Source organism: Canis lupus, chromosome 12 (genome assembly GCF_048164855.1).
Source record: "Canis lupus baileyi chromosome 12, mCanLup2.hap1, whole genome shotgun sequence".
Classification (NCBI taxonomy): Eukaryota; Metazoa; Chordata; class Mammalia; order Carnivora; family Canidae; genus Canis; species Canis lupus.
Window position 1 is genome coordinate 13,530,646 of NC_132849.1, and position 13,355 is coordinate 13,544,000.

General features: G+C 50.2%; 1 protein-coding gene across 3 annotated transcripts; it reads left to right on the forward strand.

The window, feature by feature from the left end:
• The first annotated feature begins 463 nt into the window (after positions 1–463).
• NAGK (N-acetylglucosamine kinase) lies at positions 464–9,514 on the forward strand. 3 transcript variants are annotated; one of them, XM_072769745.1, is made up of 10 exons: positions 464–621; positions 2,315–2,399; positions 2,552–2,650; positions 3,445–3,586; positions 4,253–4,363; positions 5,031–5,143; positions 6,577–6,664; positions 7,643–7,740; positions 8,475–8,553; positions 9,185–9,514. In XM_072769745.1, the coding sequence occupies exons 1-10, from the start codon at positions 593–595 to the stop codon at positions 9,373–9,375; spliced, it is 1,035 nt and encodes a 344-aa protein (XP_072625846.1). In that variant the 5' UTR covers positions 464–592; the 3' UTR covers positions 9,376–9,514. The 3 variants fall into 3 exon arrangements, with proteins under 3 accessions (XP_072625846.1, XP_072625845.1, XP_072625847.1); XM_072769744.1 differs by lacking the exon at positions 3,445–3,586 and adding an exon at positions 1,076–1,307 and having other exon boundaries at positions 469–621; XM_072769746.1 differs by lacking the exons at positions 3,445–3,586; positions 9,185–9,514 and adding an exon at positions 1,076–1,307 and having other exon boundaries at positions 469–621; positions 8,362–8,502.
• Positions 9,515–13,355: the final 3,841 nt, after the last annotated feature.

Consider the following 13,355-nt stretch of genomic DNA (forward strand, 5'->3'; position numbering starts at 1 on the left):
CCGTGTAAGGAAGGAGAGTGGGATGGCGGCTGGGGGGCAACAAAAGGTTTCTAATCTTCCCCCCCATCCCCCCCATCCCCTGCACAACGAAGGGAACTGAGCGAGTGCTAAAAGCCGACCGCCCCCCTCTCCGGTTGCAAGGACAGGCTTTTCCTTTCCCAGCCCAATTCCAGTGTCTCCTGGTCCTGCACATTCGGCACCAGGGCAGCAGGGGGTCTGCGCACCTGCGCCCTTTGCCGTCGCCGCGCAGACGCCGGGCGGGAGAGCCTAACCTCGGGCGAGCCCCGCCCCCACCCGTGCGGGCAGGGCCGCGCATGCGCCCCCGCGCCCTGACCCGCGACTACGCGACCGGGAGCAGCGCGCACGCGTGGGGCGGAGCTGTCAGCAGCTTCCGGGGCGGGGAGGAGGGCGCGGGGGAGGCGGCGGCGGGCGGTGACGTGTCCGGCGGGGTGGAGCCGGCTCCCCTTCTCGCTCGTGGGCTTGGGATCCCTTCGGCCCTGAGGCGGCGGCGTCCAGAGGTGCGCGGCGCTCGGCCTGCGGGCACCCGCCGTCGGCGAGTCAGCGGGAGGGCGGCGGCTGCGGCGGCCTGGGCATGGCGGCGCTCTACGGGGGCGTGGAGGGGTGAGTGCGGCTCGGCGGAGGGCCCGGGAGCGGCCGGGGGCGGAAGGAGGGAGGCGGGTGCCGGGCTGCCGGCTGCGGACCTCCCGCCTAGGGTGCGGCCGCGGGGCTTCGCGGAGGAGGGGTCGTGTTTGCGGGGCGTCGGCGGGCGCGCGGCCTGGCCCGGCGCGGGGGCTCCTGTGTCTCTCGGCGCCAGCGCTCCCCGCCCCCGCGAGCTCCCGGAGCTCCTTTTCGTCACCCCGGACCCCGGAGAGAGTTTCGCTCAGCAGGTGTGCGGTGTGAAGTTGCTGGACCGAGGGTGGGGAGTGGGACTGTGCTTTGGGCACGAGGGGGGAGAGGGGGCACAAAGGCCTTCGGTCGCCACCACAGCGGCAGCCGAGGGGCTCCTTTCTCGTCAGCGCTCCAGACCCTCACGCTAGATGGAACCCTCTGTCCTTCTTGCATTTTTCCTTCTTAGGAGCTTGTTTGTCGGACTTTTTGTGGTACTGCTTCCCCGAATGACTTTGGGCAAGACTTCTGCCCAGTCTGGGCCACATTTACCACCCGTGTCTACTAAGAGGGATGACAGATGGTTGCCACGTTCCCTGCCAGGAGAGCGTTCTGTGAATCTGGGAGTGTCGAAGCTGGGCACGATGGCGGTGGCTCCTGTCACAGCCTGGGCACTTTCGAATCTGAGATCGGGATTACTTGTAAGGCAGCTGTATCTCACTGCTGACTCAGGGATCCCCGCCCCCATGGCTTTCCTTTTTTAAACATGAATTGTTAAGGTTGATCTCCTCCATCCTGTATCTGTGGCGCTTTTAAAAATCAGTACAAAAAAAATTTCTTTTTTAAAAATAAAAATCAGTACAGAAGCTTGTGCTCATCCCTGTTATATTCATGGTAAGACCTGACCCCTTTATCTAGCTTGTCGAGAGATTGTTTGGGTCATTGCTGCCTCGTGCATTAACGACGTCTTCAGACTTCTTGTCATCTTTGAGTTTGATCAGCAGGTCTTTAATGTCCTCCTCTGATACTCGCAAGAGTGCTGATCAGTAAAGAAACATACATCACACCCCCACAAACCTCCCTCCAAACTGCCATTTGCCCCAGTAATAAGTATTTCACCATTTGGTTGCTTACGGAAGCTAAATTCTCCCTGCCCTCTGATCAGTATTTCTCCCAAGGGTGTCTTGAAGAACTTGGCAGCTGGAGCTGGAGCTTGAATGAAAGGCAGCTTTTAGCTATTGTGAAAGAAGCAGAGACATGTGCCATTCCCTTTAGTCACGTGTGCTGAATATATTGGCCTGTGCCAGGCATGAGAATGGATAAATGATCTGGAGTTTGACTCCTGGAGCTTGTAGTCAAGTGAGAGGAGACAACTAAGCACTCTTAACCAGACTTTAGGAGTTATGGGGGGACTGATGTGGTTTGACCAACGGAGCTATGGCAGTAGGCTACATGACAGAGGTTTCAAGGATTGGTGGTAGAGAAGTAAGGTCTTGCAGGATAAGTAGGACATCACCAAGGGAAGCCGAGCTGGACCAACATTTCAGCCTGGTAACACATCAAACCAAACCACAGAAGCGGTTTGGGAATTGGGTTTGCCGAAGCTGTCACCATCGCACTGGGCTCTGCCTGTGACAAGGTCTGCACAAGCTTAGCTGTCTCTGCAGGTTTGTCTGAGCAAGACTGAGTGCCCTCTTGTGTTCTGTAGGGGAGGCTCACGGTCCAAGGTCCTTTTACTCTCAGAGGATGGGCAGATCCTGGCAGAAGCAGATGGACTCAGCACAAACCACTGGGTAAAGACCACACTGAGGGACCAGTGGGTTGGTTATAGTTTTATTCCCTGTAACTCCCATTAAGATGGTGGTTGGGGCTGTAACTACAGTTTGTAGGGGCAACACGGGTCATGCAAGCCTTTGTAACTCCTGCTTCCCTTGATTGGGGCCAGCTAATCGGGACAGACAAGTGTGTGGAGAGGATCAACGAGATGGTGAACAGGGCCAAACTGGAAGCAGGGTTGGATCCTCTGGTCCCTCTACGAAGCTTGGTGAGTCTGGGGTAGAGTCTGGGAATAAAGGCACAGAGAGAGACAGACAGTGATTATGACTAGATCAGTCTGTGCCAAGACCTTGAGGGCTTGGTCTCTGGTCTAGAAACAGATATTCTCACCCATTCTTACGTCTTCGGTTATCACCTACAAGCCACAAGGATGGAAAGAGCCCAGGGCTTTGGAGAGCCACTGAGACCCTGCTTTGAATCCCAGTTCTGTTTCTCAACATCTGCGAGACCCCTAGCAGGATGCTTACCTCCTCTCAGCCTCTGTCTCATTTGGACAGTGCAAGTAACAGCTCCTTCAGTTGTTGGGAAAGAACAATGATATCCCAAAGTGCTTAATATAGAGCCTGATCAATAAGCACTCTTCAGCGTTAGCTGTGATGCTTAGCTCAGACATTTCTCTCAAGTTGCTGTAGCTCTGACTATCCCCTGGCCACAGCCTCAGTGACATGTTCTGTAGGCACAGCTAAACCCCAGGTATTCCAAACCTAGCCTGCCTCCTCCACTTGCTCTTCTGCTTGACTTTTTCCATTGAGGGTGCTTTTGCCCCTCCCACACTCCAAACCTGGCATTGTTGAATCCCGTCCCTGGGTTCGTTCCTAGACCAAGTTCTTGCAACCGCAGCCTTCTGATGGGTCATTGTGTGGGGCGGAAGGAGGACTGGAGCTGGATAAGCAGAGTGTGCCCAGATGGAGAGAGGGGTAGACCCCAGGAAGGGAGGGGGTCGAGAAAGGAGCTGGGTCTAGGGCCCTGTTCACTCACTTGCTCACATCCCACATGGCCTAGGGCCTGTCCCTGAGTGGTGGGGTACAGGAGGATGCATTGAGGATCCTGACGGAGGAGCTGAGGGACCGGTTTCCCCACCTGAGTGAAAACTACTTAATCACCACTGACGCCGCTGGCTCCATCGCCACAGCTACGCAGGATGGTGAGGAGGAAGAATGAGGATGAGGTTGAGAACTGGTTTTCTTGGGGAAGCCCCTTAGTTAAAACTGGTGGAGCTTGTCCTGCAATGTCTGGAAGGCAGCCTCCAGCATTCCCCGCCCTCTTTCCCTCTTCTTTTTATTGGCTTAAATCCCTACCAAAGCAAGGACTGGACAGAAGGGGGGAGGGCAGAACGGTGTCTTGACGGGAAGCAGGAAGAGTCAAACCCAAGACTCCACTTCAGAGGAAGGAGCCTCTGGGGCAGTGTGGTAACAAGGCTGGCTGGGAGAACAGTTAAGGGCTAAGAAGAACATGGCAGGAGCTCTGTGATAGTGTAAAAGGCCTTGGTATCCTGAGATGGGCATTTGAATCTCAGCTCCTGTTTTGCCAGCAGTACCATCTTGGAGAAGTTCTAGAACTCCCTTCTCCATAAAATGGGGGTGACTGTATTCACAAAGGTGGTTCAGGATGTTGAATGAGTATCACTGTGCAAACAGGATACACACACACAATCCCTGGTTCATAATAGGTATGGGGAAGGCAAATAGTCACTAAGCTGGGCAAGGAGACAGGCTCGTGTTCCTCTCTGTCTCTCAGAGGAGGGCTCTGTGTGGATTGGAGCTCCATGCCGGGCCTTGGTCGCACTGAGCCTCCTGTGCCCTCTCCCCAGGTGGGATCGTGCTCATCTCTGGAACAGGCTCCAACTGCAGGCTCATCAACCCTGATGGCTCTGAGAGTGGCTGTGGTGGCTGGGGCCACATGATGGGGGACGAGGGCTCAGGTGAGTTCATGCCAGCTGGGGCCTGGCTTTGAGGCTCAGGGCCTTGGACCCTTCCTGCAGCTCCCCATCTTCCTCTCCCCTGCCACCAATCCCTTGGGGCTGTCTGGGGACAGCTCCTAAAAAATTGTTCTGAGTCTCCAGGATAATAACCGAGAACATAGGGATGCAGATGGCAGACTAGCGGATGACCTTGGTCTGGAGCTGTGATTTGTATCCAGGTTTAGATTCGCATATTTGTTGCCTACTTGTGTTGATTTTTGGAGTCCTTAGGGAGAAATTGAGCCTATGAAGGTTAAGGCCATAGATGCCAGGACATGCTGGACCAGTCTGCTAATAGGAAAGGGGTATAGAAACTCCTGCTTGACCTCATTATAGGTAGCAGGAGTACATTTTCATAGGGGCCCTTGGGGCCAGCTCATGGCAGTGACTCCAGTGGTCTTTGTGATAGCCGACTGACCTTGTCTTTACTGTTGTGTAGGAGCTGGCGTGATCCAGCCACACCTGTTGTCTAACCTCTAGCTTTCCCTTTGCGGATCGGTCAGATACAGTTGAAATTGGGGTACCTTAATTTGCTGTAATATCCAAGCTGATCATTAACCTGTCTGAGTTTCCTTATTTGTGAACTCGGGGACTGCCCCATCTTCTTAGCCCTCTCTGCCTTCCACAGCCTACTGGATTGCACACCAAGCAGTGAAAATAGTGTTCGACTCTATCGACAACCTAGAGGCAGCTCCTCATGACATTGGCTACATCAAACAGGCGATGTTCAACTATTTCCAGGTACCTCCCCCTGCCTCTGGTAAACAGGCTCCCCTGGGATGGAACAGTGGGATACTGAGCAGGAGTGAGTATAGGAGAAGAACTAGGTGAGCTGAAGTTGGGGTAAATTGCGAGTCAGAGCTGGAGGATGGTGGAGTCCCAGGTGAGGACAGGATTCATAATGATGTGGGTGATACCTATACCAAGAGGATGCCAGGCATGAGGAATGGGCAGATTGGGGACAAATGGTTAGCTACGGTGCATTCTTGGGTAGCTAGGCCCTGCTGGGAAATGAAGGTAGATGCCATTTTATAAGGCCCCAGTGAGATCAGGAAGCAATGTACTCAGACAGAGACAGCAGGTAAAGGTTGAAGAGGTGCCTTAGACAGTGAGCTGCTTCTGGCCTGTATGAGTGAGGAAGGAGAGGCCATTAAAGAAGTGGATAGGGAGAGTTCTCGGGGAGCTATAACCTCCAACCCAGGGCTTTAGGGATCAACTTTCTTATGTCTGGGTCATGCTTACTTGTAGGGGGTTAGGAAACAGCTGTCTTTAGCTGAATCTGAGGTAAAAGGGGAGAGGATAAGGAAGGTAAGTCTATTCTCTGAGTGGGAGGCACTTTTATGAGCTGGGGATGGGCTCAAGGACAGAGATTAGAGATGCTGGAAGATAGGACCTGTATTTTTAAGGTTCAGGGATTGATTGAAGAGAAACTCTCGCCAGGGCCAAGGTGAGAAATAGGGAGGGACCAGGAAGAGAAATCACTTTTGATAGCAGTTGCCATGAAAGTACAGTTAAGCTACCCTGACCCAACAGGTTGGTTCTACACCCCGCTGATATGTCTGCCACTCCCTTTCATCCTTCAGTCATTCAAAGGATGAAATGAGATCGTGTGTGCAACGGGCTTACATATTGCTGTGTGTGCTCACATTGTAGCCCCCCCCCCCCGTCTTCTACATCAGTGGTGTTCTCTGGGGAAACACTGGTCCCTCAGGACCTGCAGAGACGGTTTGTTAGGGTGAAAGGAGGACCTCCCATGGTCAGAGAAGTTTTAGAGAAACAGATTTCTCAGTTCAGGACTTCACAGGGCCTTTAATTTGCTCATGTGCACTGTGTCTCTGAGAGTTGCCATGTGCAACCGTCCTTCAATTCCTCTCGCCAAAGAAATATTTTCAGGAGCACCTCAGGGAACAACAGAACACACTTTGGTGAGTGTACATCTGTGCTCTGCTGGATGTATCCAAGCTAATGTGCAAGGAGCAATGGAATCCATGTGGGAAAACAGACAACTTCTCTCAAATGAGAAATCTCAAATCCTTGTGTTCTCTAGAACTTTAAAAAAGCAAACATTATTCCAGCTTCTCAAGCAGAGACACTGGGAAGGTCAACTTGGGTGGGCAGACTGGGCATTTGCCCTGGCTTCCAGTGACTTTCTATGCCCTTACTCTGTCTCTCAGGTGCCAGATCGGCTAGGAATCCTCACCCACCTGTATAGGGACTTTGATAAATGCCGCTTTGCTGGGTTTTGCCAGAAAATTGCAGAAGGTACTGGAGGTGGGGCAGGGTTTTGTTTGGTTTTGTTTCCCAAAGACCTCCCTAATTGGGGGACTCAATTTGGGAATGGAATGGGACTCATTTGGGAACTGGAAGCTAGTTTCCCTTTGCCCAAGTGACTTTAGTTCTCTGCCACGGTTCTCTGCACCTTGGTACTGGTAGGCCTTGGAGTGGAGCCAGAAGGACATGTGGTTTGTATTGACAGTTATTTTATATTCTCTGTGTTTTTGTTATTGACAGCTGTCAATGGCTTGTGCAGGCTCTATGTCTATTTCTGAGAAATTTAGGAAGCAATTGTCCTTTGAGCAAATCTATAATTAAAAAGCAACCACCACCAATGATGTCCAGAGAACTAGGAGATCATAGAGAAGTTCAGCATATCCGGTTGGGGGTCAGGAGAAGATAAACCATATGGCTTGTCTGCAGTATAAGGTTCATACTCCCTTCATTTGGATTCCTACAGCCTCATGGCATGGTAGGTCCCTCTTAGACCTTGCTGGATGGAGGCCCTTTCAGAGCAGAGCTAGGGAGAGGCTGGCCACCAGCAGACGGTTGGATAGGGGGGTGGGGTGGAGCAGGAGCACCAGCCAGCTGCTCAGGTAAGGTCCCCAGAGGTGAGAGACCTTCAGGGACAGGCTCGGAAACTCTCTGTAAGCTGGGGTACAGACTAGATGCCACTGTGCTCCTCTAGTGGGGGCTGCCCTTCTCCTGCACCTGGAATGAGCCACCTCCATACAGGACACCTCTTCTGGGGTGGAAGTACCGGGTGGGGTCAGGGCAGTAAGGATGGAGAGACAGCTTTGGGGGCTTGCTTACCTATATGGTGTGAGGTGGGCAGACATTCGAATTTAGACTCTTGCTAGCCATAGGTGCTCCTCCTGTTGCTGCCCTGCGACAAAAGGAGTAACAGTGGACGGACAGCAACCTAGGCACTCACCAGGTCCACCCGCCCCCCCCCCCCCCCAACAGGTGCTCAGCAGGGAGATCCCCTTTGCCGGTTTATCTTCAGGAAGGCTGGGGAGATGCTGGGCAGGCACGTGGTAGCAGTGCTGCCGGAGATTGACCCGGTGAGTCGAGGTGGGAGGTGAAACCTGGATGCTGCTGGGCCACATTGGGCTCTCTTGTCAGGGATGAGGCTATCCTATCAAACTCCGTAAATGGGGCAGCCCTGGTGGCTCAGCAGTTTAGCACCGCCTTTAGTCCAGGGCCTGATCCTGGAGTCCCAGGATCAAGTCCCACGTCGGGCTCCCTGCATGGAGCCTGCTTCTCCCTCTGCCTGTGTCTCTACCTCTCTCTCTCTCTCTCTCTCTCTCTCTGTATTTCTCATGAATAAATAAATAAATAAAATCTTAAAAAAAAAAAACTCCATAAATGGGCCACAATTTTACACTTGATCTTAGCCAAAAGGCCGAGAAGCGATGGGCCACAATTTTAAATGAACTTAGGGTATGAGGAAAAATTCTGTACAAAGTCTGTAGCACATAAAGTTCTTCGGTCCTGCACCTCCCCACTATGACCTCGGCAGCCTGTATTCACCTGTAGTAAATTGGTTTAACGTGGTGCATGTTTCCAGCCATTTCCCTCCCTGCTGTTTCCTTCCTCTGTATTGCTGCTTAACCCTTTTTCCTTTACATTCTCTCCCTTGGCTTATGAATCTGTTTTCCTCTTTTTTCCCCTCTTTTATTCAGCCCACCTTGGCTTGAGGGAGAGGAACAGGGAGAGGGTGGGCTGGTCTTCAGAAACTACGCACTTCCATGCTGGAGAGGTTTGGTGGCCCCGTGTCCGTTTCTGCTTCCCTCAGGTCTTGTTCCAGGGGGAGCTGGGCCTCCCCATCCTGTGTGTGGGCTCTGTGTGGAAGAGCTGGGAGCTGCTGAGGGAAGGTGAGTACAGGGTGGGTGGGTGGGGTACCCAGGAAAGCTGCCTGCCCCAGGGAAGCCTTGGGACCTGGGCCCCAAGGCCTTGACAGGCCACAGCCCTCAGTCGGCCAGGGAACCTTTCGGCAGTGTCCCATCCAGCTTCCTCACACTCTTAAAGTGATGGTCTTTTTAAAGGATTTATTAAATATGCACCACTTCTTAAAAATCAAGGATAAACTTCCTTTGAAATCGAAGCTTCTGACCAGAATGTGGTGACATCTCTAGTCAGCACAGTTGCAGACAGAAGGGAAAAAAGGCGCCTTCTTTCGCCCTTTCAGTGTTGGTGCAGGTAGCTGTGTGGTTTCCATTAGACATTCTGAAGTAGTTGGAGGGACCCCATTGCTTCCTTGGAGTTCCCGGCGTGTGGTGCCTAGTTGCTGCACGCTCCAGTAGCCCGTGGCTGTTACTGAGCTCGTGTACCCTGGTGCCCTGCCTGTTAGAGATTTGGCATGTGGGCCCCTTGAGGACCTGCACAGGAATGCCCCAGGGCCTGGGCCTCTCCTTTCCCTCCCTGTCTTTGTCCCACCTTCTCCTGGTCTAAACCACAGGGTGCTGGTCTATTCTCACCTTGGCCCTCTGCCCTCTTTCCCTTCAGGTTTCCTTCTGGCGCTGACCCAGGGCCGAGATATCCAGGCCCAGAACTCCTTCTCCAGCTTCACCCTGATGAAGCTGCAACACTCATCTGCCCTGGGTGGGGCCAGCCTCGGGGCCAGGCACATCGGGCACCTCCTCCCCATGGACTACACTGCCAATGCCGTTGCCTTCTACTCCCACACCTTCTCTTAGGGCCTGGCCCTGGCTCCACGTCTCCAAACCCATTGGACACTGGGTGCTGGAAAGGAGGAGGCTTTTTTCCTTCTCCTTTTTTTTAAAAAAAATGGAAAACACATATAAAAGAAAATAAATGCACTTTATCTACTTTTCAGTTGGATTGTGTTATCAAGCATGCTTGCTGTGTACATCCTCAGCAGGAATCCCAGAGAGCCTGATCAGGGATGTCCAGACAAAGCCCTGTGCCCAGGTGCTTGACCTTTGGTTTGCAATCTGCTTGCCATACAGTTGGGCAGATAATTCATGTGTGCCGTCTCTCCCCATCAGCCCCCAACGTTAGCATACTTCTATGCTGTGCCGCTCCCAGGTAAATATTGACCTCAGTTTCTCCTGTCAAAGTGGGTAATGATTCCTACACAACTGTTTGTAGTGGAACTAAATGTTCTCTGTGGAGAGCATCACTGGGAGTAACCCTAGACACATAGGTCACATCCTCTCCTCCTGAGAGTCCCCAGTAGGATTTAGGAGATGGTACCATTCTGGTCTGGGAGAATGACCTCACTGGATTTGGTACTTCTAGGTAAACAGCACATTTTGCAGTTTCTTTCCTCATGAATGAGTTTTTGAGAAGTTATGAAGATGGTTGAGATCCAAGAAAGCCAATTAGACACAACTAGGTGGCCTCCTCCTTGTGACTTCTACCCTGGCTCTGGCTATAGTATGACATTTTGCATTTGTTATGTGACACGGAATGATGAACATGATGTTCAGTGAAGAGCAAACATGATTCCTGTCCTCTAGATACTGTTTGATTGGTAAAGACAAGCCCAAAGCTTCCTGATGTGCTTACTTGGAGAACTGAAGACAGAGTCTTGATCCACGATGGCTGCCTCTACAGGTGTTCAGAGTGTAAGCCATTAGAGGGCGTGGAACATGTACATCAGTTATTCTAGATCTTGTTTTCAACTAAGATTTTTGTTTCCTCCTCCATCAGGTCTAAGTTAATAGATCCAAGGAGGAAGTGGAAATGTTCATTTCTACTGAATCACCTTGGGTGATCTGTGCTGCAGAGATCCGAGATCTGCACTTTTGAGGGAGGTCTACCCTATAGCTTTTGAGTTCTGATTAAGCCCTTGAAAAGGTCTTGGATACTTGTTTCTCAAGTCAAATGACACTTCTTCCACAGTGTAGAACAGCGTGGCAGTGGCTCTCCCATCAGCCCTAGCTCAACACATAAAGCCAGGGTTTTAAGCAATAAGAATTCAAGCCAACTCCCTTCTTAGGAGACAGCCAGCCATCTTCTCATTTCCTGTGGTCCAAACCAGTAGGGCCCAGCTCTTAGCAAGTCCCACATATCTTCTGGTAAAAAGTTTGCAAAGAGAAGGACATAGAGGAGGTGTCTTTGCTGTATCTCACAGTCCTAAGAACACATACTAATGTGCAGGGAGCTTTGGAGAAGTTTGGTTTTTGTTTTTTTAATATTTATTTTTAGTGAGCACATGAATGAGAGGGGCAGAGGAAGAGGGAGAAAGAGTCTCAAGCAGACTCCACGCTGAGTGCAGCACTTGATGTGGGGCTCGATCTCATAACCCTTGAGATCACGACCTAAGCCAAAACCAGGAGTTGGCAGCTTAACTGACTGTGCCACCCAGGTGTCCCTGAAGAATTTTTTTTTTTTTTTTTTTACAGATTTTGGCACCATGAACAAGAAGTATTTTTGGATTTAGAATCTAAAACCTCATTGGTGGAGAGATTATAAATAGAACATAAAGAGTTTACATTCTTCAAGAATCTGGCTATCGGATGAGCACTGGGTGTTATATGTTGGCAAATTGAACTTAAACAAATGTAAAAAGAATCTAGCCATCTCTCTTCCTTATCATTGTCTAGGCTCTACTGTTCCAGTGGGACAGTGCAAGTTTTAGAGCTGAGCAAGGAGCACATCTAGGTTGATATTTTTAGTCCTAGCACATAGTACTGAATAAATGTTAGTTGAAAAAAAATAAAGGCAATGGGGTGCCTGGGTGGCTCCGTTGGTTGAGAGTCTGACTCGAGATTTCAGTTCAGGTCATGATCTCAGGATTATGGGACTGAGCCCCGAATCTGTGCTCTGTGCTCAGAGGAGAGTCTACTTGAGATTCTCTCTCCCTCCTTTTGGCCCTCCCCCAACTTGTGTGTTCTCTCTCTCTTGAATAAATCTTAAAAAAAAAAAAAAAAAAAAGTAATATTAAAGAGTACAAGGTCTGAGGTGTTCCTACTTCCTTTAGTGAAAGATGTGATAAAGTGGCTTATTTTCCAGTTAGGCTCTGTTACCAGAGGTTGCAGTGCAGAGTCATGTGATTTTTGATGAGTTTCTCCCCCTTTCATTTAGACGTTCAGTCTCCTTCCCTAATAACAGGAGCAATTAATGGGATTCCATACTATCAAGGCATTGGAGATGAGCTTTTAACAGCCCTGTGACAAGGCAAGAGCCTGGAATAAGAACTGGACTCAAACGAAGCCAGCACTGCTTTAATCTTACCTGTGTGATTTCATAACCAGCACAGCCTCATCTGTTGTTCATTCAGCAAACACTGAAATGTCTTATGGCTGTGATGGGTGCTCTGAGGATTAAAAATGGGTACACCCTTAAATACCTTACACCAACTGAGAAGTTGGCAAAAATTTATGGAACTACATGTTTACAGTATCTGCTTTTCTATATTCTACTTCAAATAAGTTTAATGAAGTGGATTTTTTTTTTTTTTTTTTTACTTTATTCACGAGAGAGAGAGAGGCAGAGGGAGAAGCAGGCTCCATGCAGGGAGCCCAACATGGGACTCGATCCCAGGTCTCCAGGATCATGCCTTGGGCTGAAGGCAGGCACTAAAACACTGAGCCACCCAGGGATCCCCTAATGAAGTGTTTTAAGTGGATGAATACAACATTCACATCTTCAAGGATGTGAACAGTTGAGGCCCTATGTATACATAATTACAGTTATCTCAAAAGGTCTAATAGGTCAGCTCAGCTTCCTGCTCCCCATCAACCCCTTGTTTTTAGGAAGGAGCACTCAAAGCAAAACCTATGGGCCATGGTCTGGTCCCACAATCTTTCTGCCACATGCTGAAGCTCCTCAGAGAATCACTGGGAGGTTCAAGCTAGCTGTAAACTGAATAAATATGAATTACCAAACATCCCCCACAACAGAACAGATGATGTCTGCTTGTTAATCCAGTAGCTCTTGTACCTAGGACAGTGCTTGGTACCTAGCAGGCTCTTAAACTTGTGCAGTACTTGAAAGGCAGATTCATAACCTTTACTTGTTTTCTAGATAGGAGTCCATTTTTCACCTGAAGCAGGAAGATAACAGCTATCCAATTTCAAGTCCAAGGATTTCCTGTTACCACCTTGTCCAAAGCTGTACACATTACTGTGCTCATTAGTGCCACTATGTATTGAACACCTTTCTTGTGCTAGGCAGTATTTTTTTTTTTTCTAGGCAGTATTTTGAAATTTAATTCAGTCTAATTTTCACAGCAGTCCTAGGAGGGAGGTGTCCCGTCTTTATAAATAAACTGAAGTGCAGCCTGAAGGCACTAAGAAAGTGTTGGAGGTGGGATTCAGGTCTGCAACTTCCAAACCAAAGCTTCTACTATTTTGTAACACTATTTAGAGTGGAAAGCGATGCGACTAAAACCATGATCCATCTGGAGACAAAAATCTCTCACTAGGGGCTCATGGGTGGCCCAGTCGATTAAGCTCTCTTGATCTCAGCTCGGGTCATGGTCTCAGGGTTGTGCGATGGAGCCCTGCATCGGGCTCCGTGCTCAGTGGGGAGTCTGCGTGAGAGTCTTTCTCCCTCTCCTTCTGCCCCTCCTCCTGCTCTCTCCCTCTCTCCCCATAAATAAGTAATGTTTTTTTTTTTTAAAAGAACCAAAAACCTCACACACACCACACATACCTTCCATGCACAATGATACATAATCACCCAACCTTAAGAAAAACAGTACCAC